General features: G+C 44.4%; 1 protein-coding gene across 6 annotated transcripts in view; it reads right to left on the minus strand.

Annotated features, from left to right (window-relative positions):
- Positions 1 to 13,112, minus strand: part of FRY (FRY microtubule binding protein) — a 598,740-nt gene that overhangs the window by 402,804 nt on the left and 182,824 nt on the right. For all 6 annotated transcript variants that reach the window (XM_069205570.1, XM_069205567.1, XM_069205566.1 and 3 more), the window contains exon 2: positions 4,027 to 4,226. In XM_069205570.1, coding sequence (XP_069061671.1) covers positions 4,027 to 4,226 — 200 coding nt within the window. The remainder of the gene's footprint in view (positions 1 to 4,026; positions 4,227 to 13,112) is intronic.

Below are 13,112 nucleotides of genomic sequence, written 5' to 3' on the forward strand. Positions count from 1 at the left end.
TATCCTCACATTGATTCATGGGACAGTTCAAGTGCATCAAACAGAATATAATATTGGTGATGGGTTGCCTAAATTGAATTTAGAAAATCTCCAACCTTCCATTTAAAATTTCAATTGTGATTGTTTTTTTAGAAATTTTGTGAATTAAATAAAACAATGTATGTATTGTTTTGTGGCTCAAATCATCGAAATTGGCTAGGCCGGGGTCCCTGACTTCCAGTAATGACTGAACAGGGATCCCTGGACTCCAATAACTTCAGTGGGGATCCGTACCCTCCTGTAATGGTTTAGTGGTGGTCTGCAGACGTGAAATGGTTAAGAACCACTGTCCTAGGGTTTATTTTCAGATACTGGAATGAAGTGTTACAAAGGGACACAACATTATATCAGCAACTATGCAGTGCAATGTGCATTTGTTCAAGAACATCATGTTGCAGTTTATAGAGATGTAAATATACATTGGCTAAATATTATAATTTTTAATAGTTAGTATTCACTTATGTAGGAATCAGCAGGATTGACCATTTAAGCCGAGAAATGATTATCTACCAGTGGTTTTCTTCTATGGTAACTGTAAGGTTCGAGCAAGTGCCAACAACTGGCAGTTTGTTTCTATGGTAACTGTGTAAGGATGGAGCAAATGTCATCCATTGGTGGTTTGCTTCTATGGTTACTGTATGGACTAAGCAAGAGTCAACTTTTCTACTTTCTGCATTCAACACCGTCTTCCACCACACCCTACTCACACACCTCAACAACACAGGAATCCGCAGCAGAGCACTGGACTGGATCACCTCCTTTCTCACCAGCAGAAGTCAGAGAGTCTGCCTCCCTCCATTCTGCTCTGAAGCCACCAAAATCATCTGCGGCGTACCTCAGGGTTCGTCCCTGAGCCCTACCCTCTTCAACGTCTACATGGCTCCATTCGCTAACATCGCCTGACCTCACAACCTCAACATCATCTCATATGCCGATGACACCCAGCTGATCCTCTCCCTCACCAAGGACACCACCAAGACCAACCCCCACGAAGGAATGAAGGCCATCGCCAAATGGATGAAGAACAGCTGCTTGAAACTGAATTCCGACAAGACTGAGGTCCTCATCTTAGGCTCCACCACCTCCGCATGGGACGACTCCTGGTGGCCTGCCACACTGGGAACCACACCAACATCCACCGACCACGCACGCAACCTGTGACTCATCCTGGACTCTTCACTATCTATGACCCAGCAAGTCAACGCCATCTCCTCCTCCTGCTTCAACATCCTCTGCCTGCTTCGGAAGATCTACAAATGGATCCCCACTGAAACCAGAAGAATAGTCACCCAAGCCCTTGTAAGCAGCAAACTGGACTACAGCAATGCCCTCTACGCAGGAACCACTACCAAACTCCAGAAAAGACAGCAACGCATCCAGAACTCCTCTGCACGCTTAATCCTGGACATCACCCGCCACTGCCACATCACAGCCTACCTGAGAGACCTACATTGGCTCCCCGTCAACAAGACAATCACACGTTCAAACCCCTCACCCATGCTCACAAGGCACTGCACAACACCGGACCAGAATACCTCAACAGACGACTCTCCTTCTACAACCTGACCCGACAACTTTGTCCGCCGACCTTGCCCTCGCCACTGTCCCACACATCTGCAGAACAAGCACCGGCGGCAGATCGTTCTCGCACCTCGCTGCCAAGACGTGGAACACTCTTCCCACCCACCTGCGTCAGACCAAGGACCTCCCTTACCCTTCAGGAGACATCTCAAGACATGGCTGTTCGAGCAGTAGCACCCCCCTCCCCCCCCCTTAACCCCTTTTAAGCCTAAATACCTTATAACATGCTTATATGGTGTAGTGCTGTCTCTATTTGCTTAATGACAATGGTACACAATTACACTTTCCCATACGATGGATCGCAATACAATAACTCTGAAAATAGCTTACACAATGCTGCATGAGCCCTCTGAATAATACAGATTTCCCTACATAATCGTTTTATTTGGAGAGCTGTGTAAGGAATGGATCTTACTCTGAGATCGGGGGGCCTGAGACTGCTCTGAAGAGAGGCGCGAGGTGACCCCAATCTGAAGGGAGTTTGGATAGGGGACAAATACAATAAAGGAAGGGCAGACGTTGTGCCATGAACCTGCTTTATGGAAACATTTTGTTTGTGGATAGGTTCTTTGGGATTATTAGCCGAGATCTGGTGACAGCGGCATTCATCTGATACTTTGTGCAATGACTGCACTGCCAGACTTAGTGCAACACCGTGGAAAATCAGCTAAGTGCCGATAGAAAATTCCAGTTCATCTCCTGTGGTGTGGAGCACTCGGGCTCCACCTTGGACCTCGGGCCCTTTAATGTCCACGTGTGACAGAAACTTACAATGCAATTAAATGTAAGGTTCTTGCACGGTACCGTCATTGCTAGCCAGCATGTCCCAGTAAGCAGACGAAAGCAGGAAGATGGCGGATACATTTAACAGGGTAGCCATTTAATTTTCCCTACTCATGTATATATTACTGCTCCATCTTACTGCTTAAGGCAAGCATAAATACTCTAGCTAAAGTACTGGCAAACAGATTGCTACCACCAGTGCTTAAAATGGAAAAATAGAAGTGCAGGTATGGTGTAACAGAGTACCTGCTTTGTTTTGAGTGCCGGTACTCTCCAATGAAAAGTATTATGTTTTTCTGGAGAAGTGCAGCTTCTGCCTCTCAAAATAAAAAAGTGGCAGTACTCAGTACCGGCCAGTACCGGCCAATTTAAAGCCCTGGCTACCACAGATAGAGCAATAAGTGCAGCTGGGAAGATCAAGGGGGTTTTGTAATAAGAAGGCTGCTGGCTCATGCGATCTGAGGAGAGTGAGAAAAGGTGCCTAAAGTGGCAGTGTCACTGGATGCGGAAAAGGCTTTTGTTAGGACTCAATGGGCAATGTCGTATCATTCGACTTGTTTTACTTTAAATGAACACATGTTTTGAAATATCAGAACAAAGTAGATGAAATGCCTAAGTCATTTTACTGCACTATTGTATCAAAATTGTCATGAGCTTGTGTTTGTTTACAATTACAGCAGCAAATAGATGGCGTAAAATAAATGTTCTGGGTGAGACATAAGGGCTAGGAAGAGCCTAAAATACATGACTATTAGTAAGGTCAAGCGACAACAATGACTTACCAAGACAGAACCTGGTTTTTATGAACAACATAACAATAAATAAAAGCAAATGCATTTGGAAGAATATGAAGTGGTGGCAGATCTCCACGCCTGAAGGGTGACAATGCATAACTCTCTTGCTCGGACAATACCAAACCCAGCAATTTAATATCGCCCCTGGGCTCCTTAACCTCCACACAGATTTGGTGTGTCAGCGCTGTAAGCACCAGTCACAAACTCAGATCTAAAAGCATGTTAGATTGATGTAATTGTGTTTTATGAAAACACCTGTGTAACATTTGGTAAATAATAATCACAAATATATTAAAGTGAAAACAGACAAAGCAATGTGATCTTTTTGAATTGAGCACTGAGAACTTCACCTACTACCAAAAAGTTTAAAAAAAAATAAATATTACACAACAAAACTCAGTATTAACAGAAGCATTCAACATAATATCTGAATTGTTCAAAATGATTTTCACTACACCATTAATCAATTGCATCGACACTAGGACACAGAAAGAGCATCTTAAGCCACAAGAAGCACAGTAGTGCCCGGAACTGTAGACAGCTTGGGCCCGTCATCAGGGTTCATGGTGGCTTGTCAATCAATAGGAGAATATGGATGCCAAGTGGGAGATGTGTAGGAAGCTCGTTAAGAAGAGAATTAACAGTAAGGGTTGGCAGTGCTGATACTAAGATCTAAGGACCCTGGCAGTGCTGTGACTCAAATTTGCAAACCCAACAGTGTTTAATATATCGCTTTCTTAATAAAAAAAAAATCAGGATATCTATCACTTGGTGCATTATTCAAAGTGTGAATCATTCATAGTTCTAATTTTCTCTTAACTCTACCCACCAGCGGTTCAGCCATGATGATTCGAATCTTGCGTTCAGCCAGTGTAGTGAAGTTTGCAAACAAGCTTTTTAAGATGTATTCCCCTGGTTTGCTATCTGGGTCAATGTTGATGGGTAGCATGGCTGGTGGTCCTTTTTCTCTCTGGGTGCTGGAAACAGGTGTGACTGGTGGCTTGATGTATCCGTTACCCACAGGAGAGGCTGTAAAGACAACAGAAAAGAGATTTCATACATCTGCACACCATACTATTCATTACAGTGTTACCTCATTCATACAGATAATAATAAAATATATTAAAAAATACAAATACTTTTACCCTCCAAATAGCTGGAACATACTACAAGAGCTTTACATACACACTTGTCTTATTTAGCCATTTCTACAATTATCTCATTACAATGGTCCCTGCAATAAAACTCGGGAGCTATTCAGCAAACTATATGCATCTCTTAGCGACATCAGGGCACACGCACTGCTTTTATATAAAACCAGAGAAAGGGGCTTATGTGTGCATCCTACACTAAATTAGTCTGCTGTTAACACTAGATGTATCGTTTAGGGTAGGTTGACGAAGGGCAAACATGCTCTGCTGCGTCATGAAAGAAAAAACAACTTCAGAACTGGAGGTCGAGCAAAAAGAAAGTAGAGATTAACATCCTCTTGAAGGTAGTATCTACTGTTAGTGATCTCAAAAAAGTGATTGGGGCAACAAAAGAGGGAGAGGGATTGCAAACAAGAATATATATGTGCCTAGCATCATAGTGTAAGCTAAATGGTATTTTCTGACAGTCATAGATCATATGCATAAACAGTGATGAAGGAAAAACTACCTGAAAGATGGATCTAATTTGAGATAACCACAGAAATTTGGATATAACCCGAATCAATGACCCTGTACCAGCAAGATGCAAAACAAGCATTTGCAATTTAATGGGTCTCGCATATTTCAAACAAGTTAATTGTTATCTTTTGAAAACAGCACCCACGAGCTAAACAAACAAAAAAAACGAGTGGAAACTGAGAAAAGACGACTCAACAAAATAAAGTTAGCTTTAAAAAATAAAACTTAACAATTTTGTTTGTCCTGCTGGGCATGTTTTTGCCAGTCACAAGCCTCCTGTTTGCGGGACACTGAAAGTTAGAACAAAATAGTACATCGATCACATCGGGAGCAGCGGACGGGCACTAATTAAGTGAAATCAATTAGCGCTTGATCCCTGCTCCACACAGAGGAACAGAAATGATGCTGGTGTGCCTTGATGAATTACGAGGCTGTAAAGAAGAGTACCACGCAAACCAACAAATGGTGAGCAACAGGAGGGCTCCAAGCCCTGTACTAAACATAGCAGCGCCTTGCATGTGAAACGCCTGCACTTGCGCCTGCACTCACAGGCTCTAACCTATAAAGGAGAGGTTGGTGTTAAAAAATTCAAGTACATCTGTGTAAGCTGTGAATCGACAGATGTTTACTAGCTGAAGCAGGTGGATTGTTCCCTTCTCAAGTGCAGACCCACTCAGATGGTGTAGGAAGGTAGCCTCTTTCTAGCCTTGTTACCCCCACTTTTGGCCTGTTTGTATTTGTCAGGGTGTTTTCACTGTCTCACTGGGATCCTGCTAGCCAGGGCCCAGTGCTCATAGTGAAAACCCTATGTTGTCAGTGTGTTTGATATGTGTCACTGGGATCCTGCTAGCCAGGACCCCAATGCTCATAAGTTTGTGGCCTATATGTGTTCCCTGTGTGGAGCCTAACTGTATCACTGAGGCTCTGCTAACTAGAACCTCAGTGTTTATGCTCTCTCTGCTTTTAAAATTGTCACTGCAGGCTAGTGACTAATTTTACCAATTCTGTTCGGCACACTGGAACACCCTTATAATTCCCTAGTATATGGTACATAGGTACCCAGGGTATTGGGGTTCCAGGAGATCCCTATGGGCTGCTGCATTTCTTTTGCCACCCATAGGGAGCTCAGACAATTCTTACAAAGGACTGCCACTGCAGCCCGAGTGAAATAACATCCACGTTATTTCACAGCCATTTTACACTGCACTTAAGTAACTTATAAGACACCTATATGTCTAACCCTCACTTAGTGAAGGTTAGGTGCAAAGTTACTAAGTGCGAGGGCACCCTGGTACTAGCCAATGTGCCCCCACATTGTTCAGGGCAAATTCCCAGGACTTTGTTAGTGCGGGGACACCATTACACGTGTGAACTACATATAGGTCAATACCTATATGTAGCGTCACCATGGTAACTCCGAACATGGCCATATAACATATCTAGGATCATGGAATTGTCACCCCAATACCATTCTGGTATTGGGGGTGACAATTCCATGCATCCCCGGGGCTCCAGCATAGAGCCCGGGTATTGCCAAACTAACTTTCCAGGGTCTCCACTGCAGCTACTGCTGCTGCCAACCCCTCAGACAGGTTTCTGCCCCCCCCCTGGGGCCTGGGCAGCCTGGTCCCAGGAAGGCAAAACAAAGGATTTCCTCTGAGAGAGGATGTTACACCCTCTCCCTTTGGAAATAGGTGTGAAGGGCCTGGGAGGAGTAGCCTCTCCTGGCCTCTGGAAATGCTTTGAAGGGCATAGATGATGCCCTCCTTGCATAAGCCAGTCTACACTGGTTCAGGGACCCCCCCAGCCCTGCTCTGGCGCAAAACTGGACAAAGGAACGGGGAGTGACCACTCCCCTGACCAGCACCTCCCAGGGGAGGTGCCCAGAGCATCTCCAGTGTGTCCCAGACCTCTGCCATCTTGAATGCAGAGGTGTGAGGGCACAATGGACAGCTCTGAGTGGCCAGTGCCAGCAGGTGACGTCAGAGACCCCTCCTGATAGGTGCTTACCTTTCTCAGTAGCCAATCCTCCTCTGTGGGCTATCTAGGAACTTTCCTGTGAGCATCTCACCAGATAACAAATGCAGGAGCTCACCAGAGTTCCTCTGCACTTCCCTCTTCAACTTCTGCCAAGGATCGACCGCTGACTGCTCCAGGACGCCTCCATACCCGCAACAAAGTAGCAAGAGGACTACCAGCAACATTGTAGCGCCTCACCCTGCCGGCTTTCTCGACTGTTTCCTGGTGGTGCATGCTCTGACGGCTGTCTGCCTTCACCCTGCACTGGAAGCCAAGAAGAAATCTCCTATGGGTCTACGGAATCTTCCCCCCTGCTAACGCAGGCACCAAACTTCTGCATCACCGGTCTTCTGGGTCCCCTCTCATCCTGACGAGCGTGGTCCCTGGAATACAGGAGCTGGGTCCAAGTGTCTTCAACAGTCCAGTGGCCCTTCTGTCCAAATTTGGTTGAGGTAAGTCCTTGCCTCCCCACGCCAGACAGTAATCCTGTGTTCTGCGTGAACTGCAGCTGCTCGGGGCTTCTGTGCACTTTTGCAAGACTTCCTTTGTGCACAGCCTAGCCCAGGTCCCCAACACTCCATCCTGCATTGCCCAACTCGCTGAGTTGGACTCCGACGTCGTGGGACCCCCTTTTGTCGTTCTGAGTCGACCGTCGTCCTCAGATCTTCTAAGTGCCTGTTCAGGTACTTCTGCGGGTGCTGCCTGCTTCTGCGTGGGCTCTCTGTATTGCTGAGTGCCCCCTCTGTCTCCTCCTCCAAGGGGCTACCTCCTGGTCCTTCCTGGGCCCTGGCAGCACCCAAAATCCTCAACCGCAACTCTTGCAGCTAGCAAGGCTTGTTTGCAGTCTTTCTGTGTGGAAACAACTCTGCATCCTCCAGCACGCCGTGGGACATCTTTTGACCATAGGAGAAGTTCCTGGCACCTTCCATTGTTGCAGAATCTTTGGCTTCTTCCACCCGGAGGCAGCCCTTTTGCACCTTCATCCAGGGTTTAGTGGGCTCCTGCCCCCCCTGGACACTTGTGTGACTCTTGGACTTGGTCCCCTTCCTTTACAGGTCCTCAGGTCCAGGAATCCATCTTCAGTGTTTTGCAGTCAGTTGTTATCCTTGCAGAATCCCCTATCTCGACTTTACTGTCTTTCTGGGGTAGTAGGGTAACTTTACCCCTAATTTTCAGGGTCTTGGGGTGGGGTATCTTGGACACCCTTGGTGTTTTCTTACACTCCCAGCGACCCTCTACACACTACACTAGGCCTGGGGTCTATTCGTGGTTCGCATTCCACTTTTGGAGTATATGGTTTGTGTTGCCCCTAGGCCTATTTCTTCCTATTGCATTCTATTGTGTACTACATTGTTTGCACTACTTTTCTAACTGTTACTGATTTTGGTTTGTGTGCATATAATTTGTGTATATTACTTACCTCCTAAGGGAGTATATCCTCTGAGATACTTTTGGCATATTGTCACTAAAATAAAGTACCTTTATTTTTAGTAACTCTGAGTATTGTGTTTTCTTATGATAGAGTGCTATATGATAGAAGTGGTATAGTAGGATCTTTGCATGTCTCCTAGTTCAGCCTAAGCTGCTCTGCTATGGCTACCTCGATCAGCCTAAGCTGCTAGAACACTTCTAATCTACTATTAAGGGATAACTGGACCTGGCACAAGGTGTAAGTACCACAAGGTACCCATTATAAGCCAGGCCAGCCTCCTACAGATGGTGAGAATGGCCCCTGCATTGAATAAGGCAGTCAGGCATTGTACAGGAAAATGCTAAGGCCTTCCTTAGTGTGTGCGGAAACGAAGACGTAAGCATGATAGAAAGTGACAATTTTAGAGTAATAGCAAGGAAGTGTGACCACAGAAAGCGTAGCAATCCTAGAACCTCTCTGCGATAACATCCGGACCTTTTGCCTACCAATAAACATTAGTGCCACTACTCCTTGGGTCATTGTGGCTTCAAAACAGTTTTGATAACAGTTAAAAATGCAAACTATGAAGCAAACATTTTCCGGATCATCTAGGTGGCATGCCAGCACAAACCCAGCATGTGCAGGAAGCCTCACTGCTTCACCTCAGAGTGTGGAGGCATGCATGACACAGCATGCTCACAGCCGCACCAGCAGGACACACCACCATATAAAGAGGACAGGGTGTTCCTCTAAGGCCATGATACTCCAAGTACGGCCCAAAGGCTGCATGCGGCCCTCCTGACCTTTATGTGTGTCCTCATGTCAACAACAGCACTGGACTGCTGTTTACTCGACTCCGCACTCATTAAAATATTTTTTACAAACTGGGAAGCATTTATTTAAATGTTAATTGCAGCTAAAGAAAGGCATTAACTAGGATGTCTTGCACCGCTTAACTTTAGGAACACCTTGATTTATAAATGCAGCTTGTAGCAAACCTGGAAAATTATGATGTCTCTCAAAATTCAAAAAATGAATTTTGTTAACAAGCAGAGCTGTTTCATTTTAGTAAACCAGGTTGGATCAGTGCATTGAGAAGTATTATTTTTAAGTGACAGTTTTCAAACATGAACTTAGAAACATGTATACTTCCTTACTCACCCTGACAACGTCAATAGTGAACTAAAAGACAAGTCAGTTATTATGTGCTCTCTTTGGGTGGCCAGGGTTGCTATTATACATAATGCAACATTATAGTTTATTAAATCAAACATATGAGAAGTTTTTATACAGCGCACATCGTGAAATCATGTATTTCGAGGTCCTCATATGTGATAATGATGAAAAAGGAGGGAAAGTGAAATAAAACAATTGCCTGGGATCACACAATTTGATCAAATGGGGAAGCCAGGATTGATCCTAGGTTTTCTGGTTCCACATTGTGCAATTCAATTCAGCCCCTATATGTACATGCTTCACTTCCCCTACTTCCACCTTAACACCCCGCCCCCCCCCCAATCCACTGAGCCCCACCCTACTGGCCCCAATGCGGCCCTCATCACACCACCGAGCAAACATTTTGACCCCTGGGAAAATGTTTGCGAGTACCCACGCTCTAGGGCATGGTGAGGCAGAGTATGCTCAGGGTCCGCCCCCTTTTCATGAATTGCGCATTGACCAACTACAAGTGCAGAAAGTACATTTGGGTTGTAACATTTAGCAGATAAAATTAAAATCGGAGCTCTGCTAGTCTGGTTACAGGTCTTGGTTATGTTGGAAGCTAGGCTCTGGAGGTTGATTATCTTTGATTGCCTATCTTTAGGCAATTTCGTGGCCACACCCTGGCTTATGTATGTGAAGACGGATTTTATTTATTGTGGCTCGAGAGCTTGATTTCCACCTTGATGAAGGATGACTTTATTTATCTCCAACAAGAGATCAGAGTGTGTGCATTTGGCATCACAAGTGTGGAAACTATCAATCAATCAACTTGACATCAGGACTAGGATGATATCTCTTTCACTTCTAACCCTCAGTATAGATTCCTTTTAACTCGGCTCTGCTTTTATATGATCCATTTTTAGTGGCATTCCCCATCCAAGGCACCTGGTTTGCAGACTTATCAAAATGTCCCTGTGACAATGCTACATATTAAAATACATCACATCTTTCACTCTTCTATGCACTTTATAGCTCTATTTCGAAAAGTTATTTAGTACCAGTTTTAAAAGGTAGCTAACATTAGAAAGCCTAAATCAGCATTAGTGTTCCTGCAGCAACTGAGTTCCACTACGATCTGTGTGGCAACATCAAATGTTATCAGTTCATTGATTGTTAGAAAGCGCTATGGAGTAAATGTCATTATGTAGATTACACGCATTGCTTTTTTCGTATGCTATTTAGGTTTACCTCTGATGAAATGCTGTTTTATATTACTGAAAATTGTATTTTAATTTGTGTTGTTACTATTTGTGCTTTTATGGTTTGTTTGTCTGTTCAGCTTTATTCACATTAAAAAGACTGAGCTGAGAATGTTGTCAGTAGAACAACATGTGGGGGAAGGGATAAAAATTAAATGAAAGAATGGATTACAAGCCTGCTTTGCTATTATGGCTGCTGGCAGCAGGTTGCATTTTCACGTACTGGGAGACACGGCAGAGGGAGAGTCAGAGGTTGAACAAAAATACACACTCTGGCAGATGCAAAAGAGCAAAGCACAATTGAGTTCAATGGGAACCTTATTTGGTTGAGAGTCAAACGAATGCAACAATTACCTTAATACACATTATTTCCTGACTCCGAAATTTTACATGACACCTGGTTGAAAAATACATTTTTATCACTGAATAATTATTTAAGAGTGGGCAACCTTCCAAAAGGAAGACAAGGGAAAGAATAAATTGAAGAAATCAATTAAGACCAACACAGTGAGATAAAGAAGGTAGAGCAGGGAGAAGATACAAAACAAAACTACGACCGAAAAAGATGAGTGCTACATTATGTTAGACAATCAACTGAGAAGAACTGTAGCTATCAATGATGTTTGCATAAGTCAAGAGTTAAATGTCACAATAATTGTGCAACTATCCAAAGAGACTGGGCTCCTTCATGTTACATCTGTTCACATATAAGGGTCTCCGACCTTTTCTGTAGTAAAAAATTACTTGTATTCAATTAAAATCATCCAGAGCTACGAATATTAGAATTTTAATACTGACCACATCAGACAAGTTAACATTTTTGTTTTGCAAATACACTTTTCAGTTTTTGTAGGCTGGGCTACACACAGGAGAGCTACTAGTAGCTCACGAGATACTCAGACACCTGATATAGCAACCACTTGGTGACTTAATTTAATGGGGAGAGCAAAACAGGGCCACTACGAAAAACACAGGTAAACTTCCAACAATTCGCTCCAGAAGCTAGGTAGGATTTTCAAGAGAGGTGTCCTCTCCCTGGTGAAGAGGGCCTCCCAGTAACTTCTCGGGCTCAAAATCGAGACAAACCGTAGGCGAGCTTCAGGGAGTGTGCTGAAGACTGCAGTAGACTTGGCCAGCATGGCTTGCCACTGTGCTGAAGAGCAACGGAGGCACATTTCAGCACGCTCCTTCCATGCTCAGGATTCCAGCCTTTAGATTCCCAGGCTGGCTGCCAGGAGAAGTGGAGCATGCTGTGAAAGGGAACGCTCAACACTTGACTTTGTAGGCTATCGCTTCTGCAAGCTTCCCTCGCCCCGCTCATGGCAGCGGCTGACATGGAAACATATTATCTGGTGCCAGATAAGGGCCACCGGATCCTTCCGGTCGCGCCTACACCCTCCTGACCCCCGTCACCACAGGTTTAATTTAGCCACTGATAAGTACAGATGTACTGGGAATGCTTGACTTACTGCTGGGAATAGCTCTAGGCGCATTCATGTTTTGTTTTCCATTTTGTCTGTGACATTACAGGGGACCACGTTTGTGCAACGCAAATCCACAAGGAGAGTTTGGGCCCAAGACTACATTCCCTGTGGACGAGAAACCCCACTCCATGCGAATCCCAGACTAAACAGGCTTCAGCAGTAACATGCAGCTTTCGTCTTGAACACCAAGAATATTCAACTTGAGTCCAGGAGTGTTGGATCTATGCCAGGTCTGCGGGAGAGCCCCTGACAATAGATTGAATTTAGAGTCATTGTAAGTACATTTATTGTAGGTGGTTATCCTGAAAATATGACATGGATTCGCCACCCATGTGTCCATGCTGCTCTTCCCACACAACACGTCCACCCACCCTACGCACAGGAACCAACAAATTCCATGTCTGGACATATATAATCCGGTTGGAAAATCTTTAACAAAAACTTTCAGATCTCTGTGAAATTGAAACAATGCCGTTGCCTTGTTTGGGCGCTATTTTTAGCTTGACTGTGCGATTACATAAGTGGGCCTACCCTACCGCATGATTTAGTATCTTAAGTGTGGTAGTCAAGTGATGTTTAAAAAACAAGTGATATTTGTTTCAATCAAATTTCTTTATTAGCTATATGATTTAAATCACAACTTTAATACAGATATAAAATGCTGCAATTATATGTCCATAAAAGAAAAATCAGAATAAATATTCCCGCGCAGACAGGACTAAAACGCATCCTTCGCAAACTTAAATACATATAGCGTCAGAAGGTAAAACAGCGGTGGCGCGCAGCACAGACGAGTGCGTTGTAATTATCCAAGTCACCAGAAGTATTTCTTCCATTCCTAAACTCGGTCTCACATTACGACGGAATCAGTGCGTCTGCCTCGAACACTGGTCTCTGATCTGGACTGTGCA

The sequence above is a fragment of the Pleurodeles waltl genome, chromosome 8 (assembly GCF_031143425.1).
Source record: "Pleurodeles waltl isolate 20211129_DDA chromosome 8, aPleWal1.hap1.20221129, whole genome shotgun sequence".
NCBI lineage: Eukaryota > Metazoa > Chordata > Amphibia > Caudata > Salamandridae > Pleurodeles > Pleurodeles waltl.